The 12805-nt window shown below is 37.5% G+C and overlaps 1 protein-coding gene across 2 annotated transcripts in view; it reads left to right on the forward strand.

Annotated features, from left to right (window-relative positions):
- The window catches only part of ulk4 (unc-51 like kinase 4), a 256347-nt gene that overhangs the window by 186576 nt on the left and 56966 nt on the right, over positions 1 to 12805 (forward strand). For both annotated transcript variants that reach the window (XM_089117516.1, XM_089117518.1), the window contains exon 34: positions 3941 to 4033. In XM_089117516.1, coding sequence (XP_088973642.1) covers positions 3941 to 4033 — 93 coding nt within the window. The remainder of the gene's footprint in view (positions 1 to 3940; positions 4034 to 12805) is intronic.

The raw sequence follows: 12805 nt of genomic DNA on the forward strand, positions 1-12805 counted from the left end.
TGGACACTACTATCCCATGAGGCCACAGGAGAGGATTTATGAGTGGAAATGAAGTGACACAACTGACATTTGTGGGTCATCTGACAGTGACAGTAACAATGGCGAATATAGTACGTCCAAATTTCATTCATAGTGCCCATATTCATCATACTATATAAAGCGTACTTTTCTAAATATACAGTTCTGAAGTAAATTCAAATGTAGCACCTACTCGGATAATATGATTTCGGATGCAGCGACAGTCTCTCCCATTCTTATTGACAATATGGTCATGGTTATTTCTGTGGAAAGGCAAAATGTTGTTATTTATAGATGACATCTTATTAATATTTTTACTTTCCTGTGTCCGTGAAGTCAAGCTGTAATCCTGTTTTTGCATTCAGATCCCCACAAACAAGCACATTTCCCTGAGCCTGGATAGGGCATGTCTCTTTTTCCAGTGTATGAAACATGTCTTCTCTGCAGGAGGGGTTATATGGTGGTGGAATGTATATGCCATGTAGGAAGATGCCTTGTTGTGACAGGAAAAGTTCTTAATGGAGTTTCAGCTAGATATGGTATTTGCCATTTTTATGGTGTCAGTGTAGTGGGGAAATTTATTTTGCCTTGGCACACTTTGCTAAGTTTTTTTGTTTTTTTTTTTTATTATTATTTTTTAGGTTAAAATGATTTCTCGGTAATTGGGAGGACAGTCTTTCCCTCTCTTTTTCTTTATTGGTCTCTATCCTTCTCACTCTGTATTTCCTCTAGGATTTTAATTTTGTTTAAATGTATGAATATGGATATACGCGAATAAGCATATTAAACAGTAGTCTCAGCATCAGATGTGCCTTCTTTTACTGACCACACAAAAATTAAAATTGTCAAAGATCATAGGGTTTAAATCTGTTGAATATATATATTTTTAGACAGAAAGATAACTCTTTGAAAGATACATTTGTTTGATACACTTAGTAGAAAACAAAGTTCTCTCAATCGCTGGATATATATATATATATATATATATATATATATATATATATATATATATACATATTATATGCCTCTGTTTGTTTTTCTTCTTTTGTCTAATTTTAGATTCATCTGTAAAATAAAAATGTCACTTTACGTCGGGAGTGTGAACAGCTTTTTTCAAAATCATACTAATTTTCTCTCTGTTTTGCCTCTAACCATTCCTGTTTCATACGTTATGGATGAATTTAGATGGTCTACTTGTCATCTAGCAACCAACTAGTTGGATATGGTTGACTAGTGATCTTTTTTTTCTTTAAAAGTGAGAAAAATTTTGATATGGTACATTATGGCAAATCTGTACCACAACAGAAAATATGTCAACAGTTTATTGTATTTCTTAAATGTTTCACCTTTAAAGGGTTAGTTCACCCTAAAATGAAAATTCTCTCAGTATTTACTCACCCTCATGTTGTTCCAACCCCGTAAGACCTTCGTTCATCTTCGGAACATGAATTAAGATATTTTTGATGAAATCTGAGAGCTGGCTCACTCCTGCATACTAGTCCATAGGCTTCTTGAGGAATTGAAACTTGCCGGCCACAAAAAGTTATTAAAGACATTGTTAAAATAGTCCAAAGGACTTCAGTGGCTCGATTTTAACTTTATCAAGCGACGAGAACACTTTTGGTCGGACGCTGGTCATGTGTGTGCTCCGTGTGACGTACAATAACAGAAGCTTACGCTATTAAACTAGTAACCTGACTCGAGGCAGAGACAGAAGTAAATGAATAGTTGAAATAAAGTCGTTATTTTTGTTGTTTTTTGCACACAAAAAGTTTGATAAACTTAAGATTGACTATTTTAACGATGTCTTTAATAACTTTTCGAGGCCGGCAAGTTTTAATCCCTCAAGAAGCCCATGGACTAGTATGCAGGAGTGATACAGCTCTCATATTTAATCAAAAATATGAAGAGTTCAGATGCAAAAGCCTCTAAATGCCATTTGAAATTTTCTTCTTTAATGATGATTTTTATCAAACTTGTATATTTAAGTTCAGTGATTTCACTTAAAAATTACTGAACTTAAATATACAAGTTTGATAAAAAAATTATCATTAAAGAAGAAAATTTCAAATGGCATTTAGAGGCTTTTGCATCTGAACTCTTCATATCTTAATTCGTGTTCCGAGGATGAAAAAAGGTCTTACGGGGTTGGGACAACATGAGGGTGAGTAAATACTGAAAGAATTTTCATTTTTGGGTGAACTATCCCTTTAATTTAGGACTGGAACAAAGACATTCAAACATAAATAACAATACAAATTAAAATGAAAAAAACCTGACATCAATTATCAAATAATCAAAATACACTTAATAGCCTTAATAGCCAAAATACACTTATTTTTTTTTTCTTGTTTCTCATGTCACAGACTGCTCTGTAAATCCCCTCATGCTCTTTTTCTCGTTCTAGTAGATATCCATCCTTATTTTGTTTTCCCTCTCTCACCCTCGCCGTCCCATCCTCTTGTTGGTAAACACTTCTCACTCTGTCACCCTCATTTCTTGAGCTGTTCTCCTCATTTTTCTCTCTCTCCTCCTCCTTTCCCGCCCCAGCCCCCCCCCCCCCCCCCACCCGTCCTCAGGGAGCGCTTGCCTGCTACTGTCGCCGTAGGCATGCTTTTAGGGGGTTCATGTCTGGATCCTCTCCTCACTGATGATTAGATTGTTATGCAATGACAACTGCTATGCAGATACCAGCAGGATACTTCCAGCCACTCACTCCGAGTGGATCCACCACACATTTTACCCATAATTACTCGCAGCGGACATCTTCGTCGGATCTACCGAGTGTGTGCGCACACGAGCGTTCGTGTTCAATTTCCACTTCTTTGACGTCTAATAGCTCCCAGTGCTATTTTTACTGGTACACTTCAGCAGACCCGTGGTAAACAGTGCTTTAAAGTCGGATATGTGGCACACAGGACTCACAGGAAGTCGCTCCCCTGTCAGTTTCTCCTCAACCCTCATTATCTACCCAAGGCCTTTGTCTTTCCCTCAGCGTCCTTCCATACATATTCATGCTCGGACATCGCCAAAATGGAGCCTGTAATGGAATTCAGTACTCTGAGAGAGAGAGAGAGAGAGAAAGTGACAGAAGAGAGAAAGCAGCAAAGCTTATTAAAAAAAAAAAGTGTCCACGCAACCCAAATTCGTTTGGGTGATAATGATGAGGGAGACATTCCCGAACACTTTTCCCCACTGCGCCGACTGTCCTTCCCTCTCGCGTTTCTCTCACGATGTCAGCCCGAGCTCCGTCATTAATATTTCAAATGAGTGAAGGGAGCTTAATTGTGAAAAAGCTGCAGTCCTATTAAGCGAAGGCTTGCTGTAATCTCATTGCTCCGGTCTGTCAATCTGCTTGAGGATCCCAGACACTCACATTCACTGAAATATTAGGCAGAATAAGACAGCTAGAGACAGCGGGATGAACTTTTGAACCAGACCCACAGCACAGCTGCTCTCGCTGATGACTGATGGGTAACAAACTTTGCATTTCTTATGCATTCTTGATGCTGTTGTCTATTTTTATCTGTCGATGTGTGTCTCGTCGTCTCTCTCTCTCTCTACCTCTCTCTCTATGACAGCTGTTACTAAAGAGTAAGATGTTGTGGCTGATGGGCTGTACACATTGTTCCGTTCCGGCAGCAGAGCTGGGCAGTGTTCAGAGACCCCAGCACCTCTGAGGAGCGTCTCTGTTAAAAATAGCACCAGCTTCAAGCTACTGTACTTCCTGTGATGATTACATGAGCAGGAATCTCTCAGACTCTCAATCCTCTGTTGCGTTGGGTTGCTCTTGAGTTCTCTTCTCTAAGCATCCCCCCAATGACTGACTGTCCTCATTTTCTTCCTTTCGCTTCCCCTTTATTCTCCCTCTCTTTTTTTCTTCCCGGTCTAATAATGTTCTCTCTGCTTTTCTTTTTTGTAGAGATCAGACAGTAATGAAAACACTGAGGCTGCAGAGGAACTGCTGCTCATCAACAAGCCACTGACAGACCTAAACAACCTCCTCATTCAACTGGTCAGTGTGTGTGTGCGAGCATGTGTTTCATACCAACTTTACATCTGTTTTGCCTAACCGTTCCTTTTTTGCATAAATTATGCATGGGTCATTATGGTCTACTAGTCATCCAATATTCGAAGTTATTTTAAACAGTGCCATATGGAAACTCTACCACAACAGAAAATTGTAAATATATATATATATATATATATATATATATATATATATATATATATATATATATAATTTCTTTCATTTAGGGCTGCAACAACTTAACAGTAAAAAATTATATAATATATTATAATTTTATTTTTATATGAAGATTATATTATATAAATATAATAATATTTATATAATATAATCTTTATATAAAAATAAAATTATATATATATATATATATATATATATATAAAGATTGATTTCATTATAACATTTTTTAAACATTACATTTAGGTAAATTACAATTAATGTGAAATGAAATATTTTTTTAACATTAAATTTAGGAAAATTAAAAAAGGTAATAAAAAAGGGTAAAGAAATTAGAGGTACGGTCACACTAGCAAAATTTTGCGGGCAAAAAGGGTCTCACAGAACTCACTTTAAAACCAAGCTGTTGGTCAGCATGGTGAATTTAAGTGATCGTATTGAAAATGAGCAAAACTGAGTCATCTGTGTGAAACTCCAAATAGCATGGATTCCTATTGGAATGACTCAGTTTTTCCCATGAAGTGATCACATCTTAACAGGTTATGATCAGGGGAGTGAATGTTACCTGTTAACACAGAGTCTGTGCTTGCATTCATCAATTCACACATCAGTTGTGGTAAACAGAAGCTCAAGCATGTTTGCCTGACGTGCGAGAGCCAATGAGTATTATTCTTGTGTTACGCAGCACATTTGAGCTTCATCAAGATCCAATGAGGTTCATTCTCATGTTACACAGCACGTTTGAGCTTCATCAAGATCCAATGAGGTTCATTCTCGTGTTACGCAGCACGTTTGAGCTTCATCAAGATCCAATGAGGTTCATTCTCGTGTTACACAGCACGTTTGAGCTTCATCAAGAACCAATGAGGTTCATTCTCGTGTTACACAGCACGTTTGAGCTTCATCAAGATCCAATGAGGTTCATTCTCGTGTTACACAGCACGTTTGAGCTTCATCAAGAACCAATGAGGTTCATTCTCGTGTTACACAGCACGTTTGAGCTTCATCAAGAACCAATGAGGTTCATTCTCGTGTTACACAGCACGTTTGAGCTTCATCAAGAACCAATGAGGTTCATTCTCGTGTTACACAGCACGTTTGAGCTTCATCAAGATCCAATGAGGTTCATTCTCGTGTTACGCAGCACGTTTGAGCTTCATCAAGATCCAATGAGGTTCATTCTCGTGTTACACAGCACGTTTGAGCTTCATCAAGATCCAATGAGGTTCATTCTCGTGTTACGCAGCACGTTTGAGCTTCAGCAAGAACCAATGAGGTTCATTCTCATGTTACACTGCACGTTTGAGCTTCAGCAAGAACCAATGAGGTTCATTCTCATGTTACACAGCAGTTTTGAACTTCCGGAAGAACCAATGAGGTTTGTTCTCGCGCAATAAGCAGGTTCGTTTGAGCTTCTTTCATATTTGTTGGTAAATGTTTAAATGTGAATTAAAGCCTAAATTAAATCAGTTAATCATATAAAGATATCAAGTATCTTCAGAAAATTTGGACTAAGCCACTCAATTCATTTGGATTAGTTGTTATGAACTCTTTGTGCAATGAAAGGTTATGTAGCCTAATGTGGATATATGTCAGTTAATGTATTGACAGACTATGATTATTCATATTTTACGCAGAAACACATCAGAAATTTGTTTTTGAAAATCTCTTGTTTCACATTCCTTACTTAAAAAAAATGTTCTTGGTACACAATGTTCTTGTCCTTAACTCTGGGACTTTATAAGACCATAGTGTTCAACATTTATGAACCTCAAGGCCCAAAAATGCTCCCACTGCTCACTGACCTGTACACTGGAGCTCACAGAATAATCTGGAGGTACTGAACTGAAATATTGATTGGAATCATCATCCATTGGTAAACCAAAGGAGATCTAGACTATGTCTTCAGTAAGAATGGCATGTGTTTTTGTTATCTTATCACAAGTGGTCAATGGCAGGTCGAAATGGAGTCTAAAACATGTTATGATCAGTTCACTGAAACCCAACCCAAGCTCTTTTCTGAAACACTGCAAAAACAGTATATATCTGAAATGACACTAGTGGCAGTAAAACAGCTACAACTTTTATTATTTTATTTTCTATTTATTTATGTATATATGTTTTATGCTTTGTTAACAGTATCGGATAGGTTTTGTGAAGGTTGTCCTATAATTGTGAGAGAGCATTAACCTTTAAGCACCACGCTTCATTTCCATACTCCCATGACACATATAAGAACCAACGTGATAATACGTTGCCATAGTTCGCGTTTGAAACTTTCAGTTAGCTGTGAACTGTAGCACCAGTCACTGGATTTTGAAAGTGCTGTAAAACGTGCTACAAACAAAGCAATATCATTTTGCAAAAATGTACCCATCTGCAATGGAGAATAACATGATATTGATCGTAGCACCTCTTGTGGACGCGTCACCTGAAAAGCGCAGCAAAATGTACCCGAAGTAACGTATTTCAGGTTATAGAAATATAGGCAGGGTAACTTATTTCCAATGGGTTGCCAAAACTACATAAAGAGGTAGTTCCATCAAAACAAGTTACAATGGAAATTACAGATGCCTTCCACATCTGTTTGCCCTTCAGTCACATTAGTGCATGACACTCAGAGCTCCCATGAAAGTGAATTAGAGTGTAAAGGAAACAAGAGGTTTCATTTAATCATATGTTGCTACATGATGCCAAATTAGAAACTTTTTTTGTTTGTTTTTGATTATTATTATTACTCTAACAATCAGTTTTCAAACTAGATGTCTAAATGTTAAATTTCTGTTAAAAAAAAAAATTAAGTGATACTTTATTTTCCTATGTCACTGTTGCTGAGTCTCGTGCTTACAGCTGATTGGTCCGTGGGTGGCCTCAAAGGTTCCAGGGTAGATAAAGTGTTATATAGTTTGTAGTAAAGAAATACAAAGATATTAAATCATACCTGATGACCATTCGACAAATAAGAATGTACTTTTAATATCAATTTGCATCAAAATGATTCCACTGTCTCCAGCAATAATTTCATGAAATATAATAAAGCGTTCTTGATGTGAAATCCATTATTAGATTATAGTAAGTGCATATGGGCCGTTTTTACACACACTCTGCTTTCTATCACATTCTCACGTGTCATTAACCGATTCCTATAATGAATAATGGAGCATCCATTTCGAATATAATCAATCCAGACAAGTGAGACATTCATAATTGAAAAGAGAGATTTACTTCTCATTCGTTTCATGGAAGCCGCAAATTGACAGAAAGATAGATTGAATTTCATCGCCAATGAATGTTGTGTGTTTGCCAAGGGTTTTGTATCTTTCTCATGAAAGCATATTAGAACAGCCAGCCATAGAAGACTCGATACAACCTTTGAAAAGAGGGTCTGGGTGTTTGTGGGAGATGCAATGAACTGAAATGCTGTTCAGTATTAGTTTTTGTAGAAGGCTTTGTTGTATTTCATATTCCATTGTGAGTTTCAGATATCGCACACTGTATATGACTCATGTCTAATAGAGGCTTTCAGCAGACACTAGATGACATCTAGATGAGACTATGCTGAGAATCCCATCTATTGAAGATAGTGAGAGTGAAATGAAAGTGGTTGGCATAGTGATACACTGTGGCATAATATTAGATGGCAGAAAGACCAGAGACCAGCTTCCCACCAACACACTCCACTCAACTCTGTAACCTTCAGACGTGCATATCCAGCTTGTGTATGTGTGTTTAAGTGGCAAGCTGTAACCACATGACCCTCAAAGCAGAATCCAAGCTGCGCCCACTGTGCCAGGAAAAACTGACAGACTCATTCTTGGGGCAAAAACGTGTTTTTGCTGTTATAAACACATGACGCAGGACAGTAGAACCAAAAAAAAGGGGGTGTTTCCCAACCCTGATCCTGGAGGCACACCAACAGTGCACATTTTGGATGTCTCCCTAATGCTAAGTTCACACTACAGGATTTTAAGCCCGATTTGCAAATCGTTGAGCTCGCCGACAGGTCAGGGTGTTATCGCGTGCAAATCGCGGGGGATTAGCGGACGATGAACGCTTGCCAATCTGTTAGTATGAAAGAGCCAACAATGCAGCGAAAACGCTCGCAGACGCATCGCCGAGCCCAGACAAAATATCTAGCCTGCTAGATATCCAGAGCCGTCGCGTGACTCAAACTCAGTGATGTCATGAGTACAGCCAATCATAGCAACGCATGGGTTGAGGAAACCAGGTAAATCTTAGTTTTTCTTTTTTTTCCCTCAGAGCAGATCGTCGCGCAAACAGTGTGCAGCACTAGTTTCTGTCTGACGTCCATATTCGCGTGTTGTGTTCTCTTGTCCGCTGGGTATGAGCGCAATATTTATTTATTGCGTGTTTTTCCGTGACAAAATGTGGTTTGTAGAAAAGATAGAATCGTTGGGTGACAGAGTTGTTGTCAACTCGTTATTTATTTGATTATTTTCAGGATTTAGACCGTAACATAGTACTGTAACATTATAGTACCGTAACATTAGACCGTAACATACAGTAGTAACATAGTACTGTAACATTATAGTACCGTAACATTAGATCGTAACATACAGTAGTAACATAGTACTGAGTCACAAATGATTTGCTCTTATCATCCGATCGTGGTTGTATCTCTATGTAGTGTGTTGTCAACTCGTGTAGTGAGTTACCTCCTGTTGTGGATCAATCGCGTTGTGTTGTGTGGTGTGAACAGCTAAACAACTTGAACACTCCTGATTTCACTGAGAGCAAGTCATGTAGTGTGAACCGCACAGTTCAGCCCGACGTTTTAAAATCATGTAGTGTGAACAAGGCTTTATCTGACCCATATATTTTTGGTCTTGGAGTCTCTACTCACAAGCTAAGTTGGATCAGGTGGGTTTGATTAGGAAGAGTTCGAAAATGTGTAGTGTTGACGTGCTTCCACAAAAATGGTTGGCAAACACCAGTCTAGAGACATGTTTTTTACTTGAGCTTTGAGCTCAATGCTGTTGTGAAAAACATTTTTAAATCCTGGGTTTTCTTGTGCATTATCTAAAATCAGACATCCAATCATTCTCTTGCAAAGACACTCAGGAAACTGTTTTTTAAGTGTTTTCTGTGATTGAACCACAGCTGATCACATTAAAAGGCAGGTATTATTACACCCAAGATTGTGATCGAATCATGATCGGATCACTGAAAACACATTTGAAGGTCTGGGATAGATTATCACATTTGATGAAACTTGAATGCTAATGCGTTTTTATTCTGCATATTCTGTTAAGTAATGTGTAGTTACTATTTAATAAACATGTAATTAATTAATAAGAAAATGCTCTTGCAATCTACTCACCCGATGTGATCAACAGTATCCAATTATCAAATTATTTAGACTTGAAAACTTTTTATCCTCTTTTTCGTCACTTAAAATCACTATAAACACCTTTAAATGGGGTTTTGTATTGACAGAAAACACACTGGAGATGAAGTCAAGTCAGTCAAAAAAAAATCTATCCAGATTTAAAAAAAAAAAAAAAAAAAAAAAACAGCATTTGCCAGAAATAAATGTGGCTCTGTGGCAATATGAAAACTCTGTTAGAGCACCGCCTGGCCCAAAACCAACATTGGCTCAACAGGACTGCCTGTTTTGTTTGTTTTTTTGACTAATGATAGATGTCAGACTGGCAGTGTGTTTGGGAAAATATCTAAATATAAATGTTTTACAGTGTCATATACTTTTTGGAATAGCTTTTTTTAAGTCAAGGTCATTGTTAAAATACCATGAATATGTTTCTATCTACTTTCTAGTTCAGTACATACACTGCTTAGTGAGTCAGACGTTTTCAGTCCTGTGCACTGAAACTGACTACTCCCAATGAATTACATACTGGACAGTTAAGAAAGAAAGGAAAAGTACACATTGGCTGCTCAGTAAATCTCATAATGTCTTCTTAATCAGAAGGGGTGGATATTTCATTATGCCACTATACTTTATTTTAACAAGTACAGTGAAGATGTATGTTAAACAAAATGGAAGATATCAGCAGGTCATCTCATCATATGATGCTGTTGGTTAATGAATGCCTGCTGTGTTTTTAATGAACAACATCATAACTGTGTCGCAGGCAATTGAATCATCAGTGTCCCACTGTTTTCTGGATCAAGATTTTTGAAGAAAATATAAATGCATATATAAAATTTGAAGGTTCTGTGTTGCATGCTGTGTATTACATTTTAGCTTTTGTATGGTTCACAAAGGTTAGTTCGCCCAAAAATGAAAATTCTGTCATCATTCATCATGTCGTTCCAAACCCATAAGATTTTTGTTCGTCTTAGGAACACAATTTAAGGGCCCTTTCTCACCTACCTTGTTTGGTCCGGACTTTCGGACTTTTCAGTTTGGTCCGAATCAAAATTACAACCTCCCCCAGACCACGGTCAGAACCAAACAGATGAAATTTGGTCGAACGAAAAGAGGAGGTTTGGTTCGTTTCTAGTGTGAAAGCATTTCTGTATGATTCGGACTTTCAGACCTTTTACAGGAAGTTCTGGTGGTTCTCAAAAAGCCGTAAAAACAGAAGGCGGCAGGAAAAATGAGCCGTGGTAGCACATGGGGAGAGGAGGAGATGAGGTTTGTGCCATAAAAATAACAATATATTTGCAACGATATGCGTCTGTTCGTTCATGTTGTCAAAGTTACTCACCGAATTGACAACACGCTGACGTCAGACGCACGTCCATTTACTAAACCAATCAATGTCAAGACGCAGCCCACATAGATGATGACAACAACGCAAGTATGTCACGTAAAGTTCTTTAGTGCGCTCGCATAATTGCAGTGTGAAACCAAATCAAAACTTTCCGAAATTATAAAATGTATCAAAATGTGAAATTTGGTTCAGACCTTGGTGCGGATATATATACAAAGATATTTGTAATGAAATGTTAGAGATTTCTGTCCCTCCAATGAAAGTCACCCAAAATTTCAAAACGTTCATAAAAAGGTTTTGTAAAAGAAATCTATTTGAATAAATCAGTTTAATTCTCTCTCTCTCTATCTCTCTCTCTCTCTCTCTCTCTCTCTCTCTCTCTCTCTCTCTCTCTCTCTCTCTCTCTCTCTCTCTCTCTCTCTCTCTCTGTTTATATATTTTATGTATGTGTATATTTATATATATATGCAATGAGGTTCATTCTCATGTCACGCCAGCATGTTTGAGCTTCAGCAGAACCTGTTTGTTCTTGTGCATCAAGCAAGGTTGAGCTTCAGTTGACCACATTTGATGTGCTCTATGAATGTTAGCTGTTCAATGTTTATGTGAATAAAAGTCTAAATTCAATCATCATATAGTCGTGTCTCTTCAGAAGATTTGCACTTTTTTTTACAATGTGTTTATGAAAGTTTTGAACCATCTTGACTTTCAATGGAGGGACAAAAATCTCTTGGATTTCTCTAAAAATGTGTGTTTTGCTGATGAACGACATGAGAGTGAGTAATTGTTGACCAAATTAATTTTTTTGTGTGAGCAATCCCTTTAAATAATGTTTCATTGTGAATAATAAACAATGCAAGTATTAAGATAAGTTTTTTTAAAAAGCATGTTTTTTATAATAGTTTCAAATCATGTAACATTGCAGGGCACTGCTGTCACTGCTTGAAATTTAATGTCAACTTCTCGCCTGCAGAATTCTGCAGAAAGATATCCACAGAATTTCATCATTCGCCAGAACACCTGTTATTCACATTCTACACATTCACTGGTCCTTGCATTTAGTTTATTTATTGTTTCGGCTAATAATGGCTTAATAAGATGCCTCTGGATGGATAACTGGATAGACCGAATCCCGTAGGAAGGACGGCAAAAATATCTTGTCTTTCCGATCGACAAATGCCTTGATCGCGGTTCTGTTTCTCTTTAATTAAATGTGCTGTAAAGATCTTCTATAACAGACGTGATGGCTGAATCATAATAAATTCTATTGTATTACAAATTTTATTGTAAAATAATTCAACCCAAACGCTCTTTGGTGACGTGGATGATTACGTTACGGTTGATCATCTGTCCATCATCGTATTAAGCCCGCCCTGACAATTTGATTGATCCGAACAGCTTTGGTTCAGGCGATCTTTGCTTCACGATAGATCAAGTCCAGACTGAACTTCCCATCCTCAAATGTTTTGGGCGGGGCTAAGTTCGTCTGGCATCCAGGCTATATGTCTATGAAATGTCCACATAAAATCAGGAAACCCATGAGCATGGCTCATGGAATGAAAGCAAAACCCAAAAACAAACAATTTTTACAAGAACAAAAACAAAGTTTAAACGCTCTGAACAGAAACGCTTATTTGAAAATCCGGATAATAGCAACATTTTATCGTTCTGTTTAAGATTTTAATTTGGCAGTCAACCAATCATGCATTCAAATATGGCCTATGCAAATGTAACGTCGACACATCCAACATGAGTTAAATGTCTCAAGACAATACCGTAAAACTTCAAAAAGCCCGGGTTTTTATTTTCCCAAATCGTCGAACTTGTATTTGACAGTGCTTGTGTTGTTTAAAGACGTCTGAGTCTGTGCACGCGGCCGGGGCGC

This window comes from Pimephales promelas, chromosome 12, assembly GCF_988280905.1.
Source record: "Pimephales promelas chromosome 12, fPimPro1.hap1.1, whole genome shotgun sequence".
Classification (NCBI taxonomy): domain Eukaryota; kingdom Metazoa; phylum Chordata; class Actinopteri; order Cypriniformes; family Leuciscidae; genus Pimephales; species Pimephales promelas.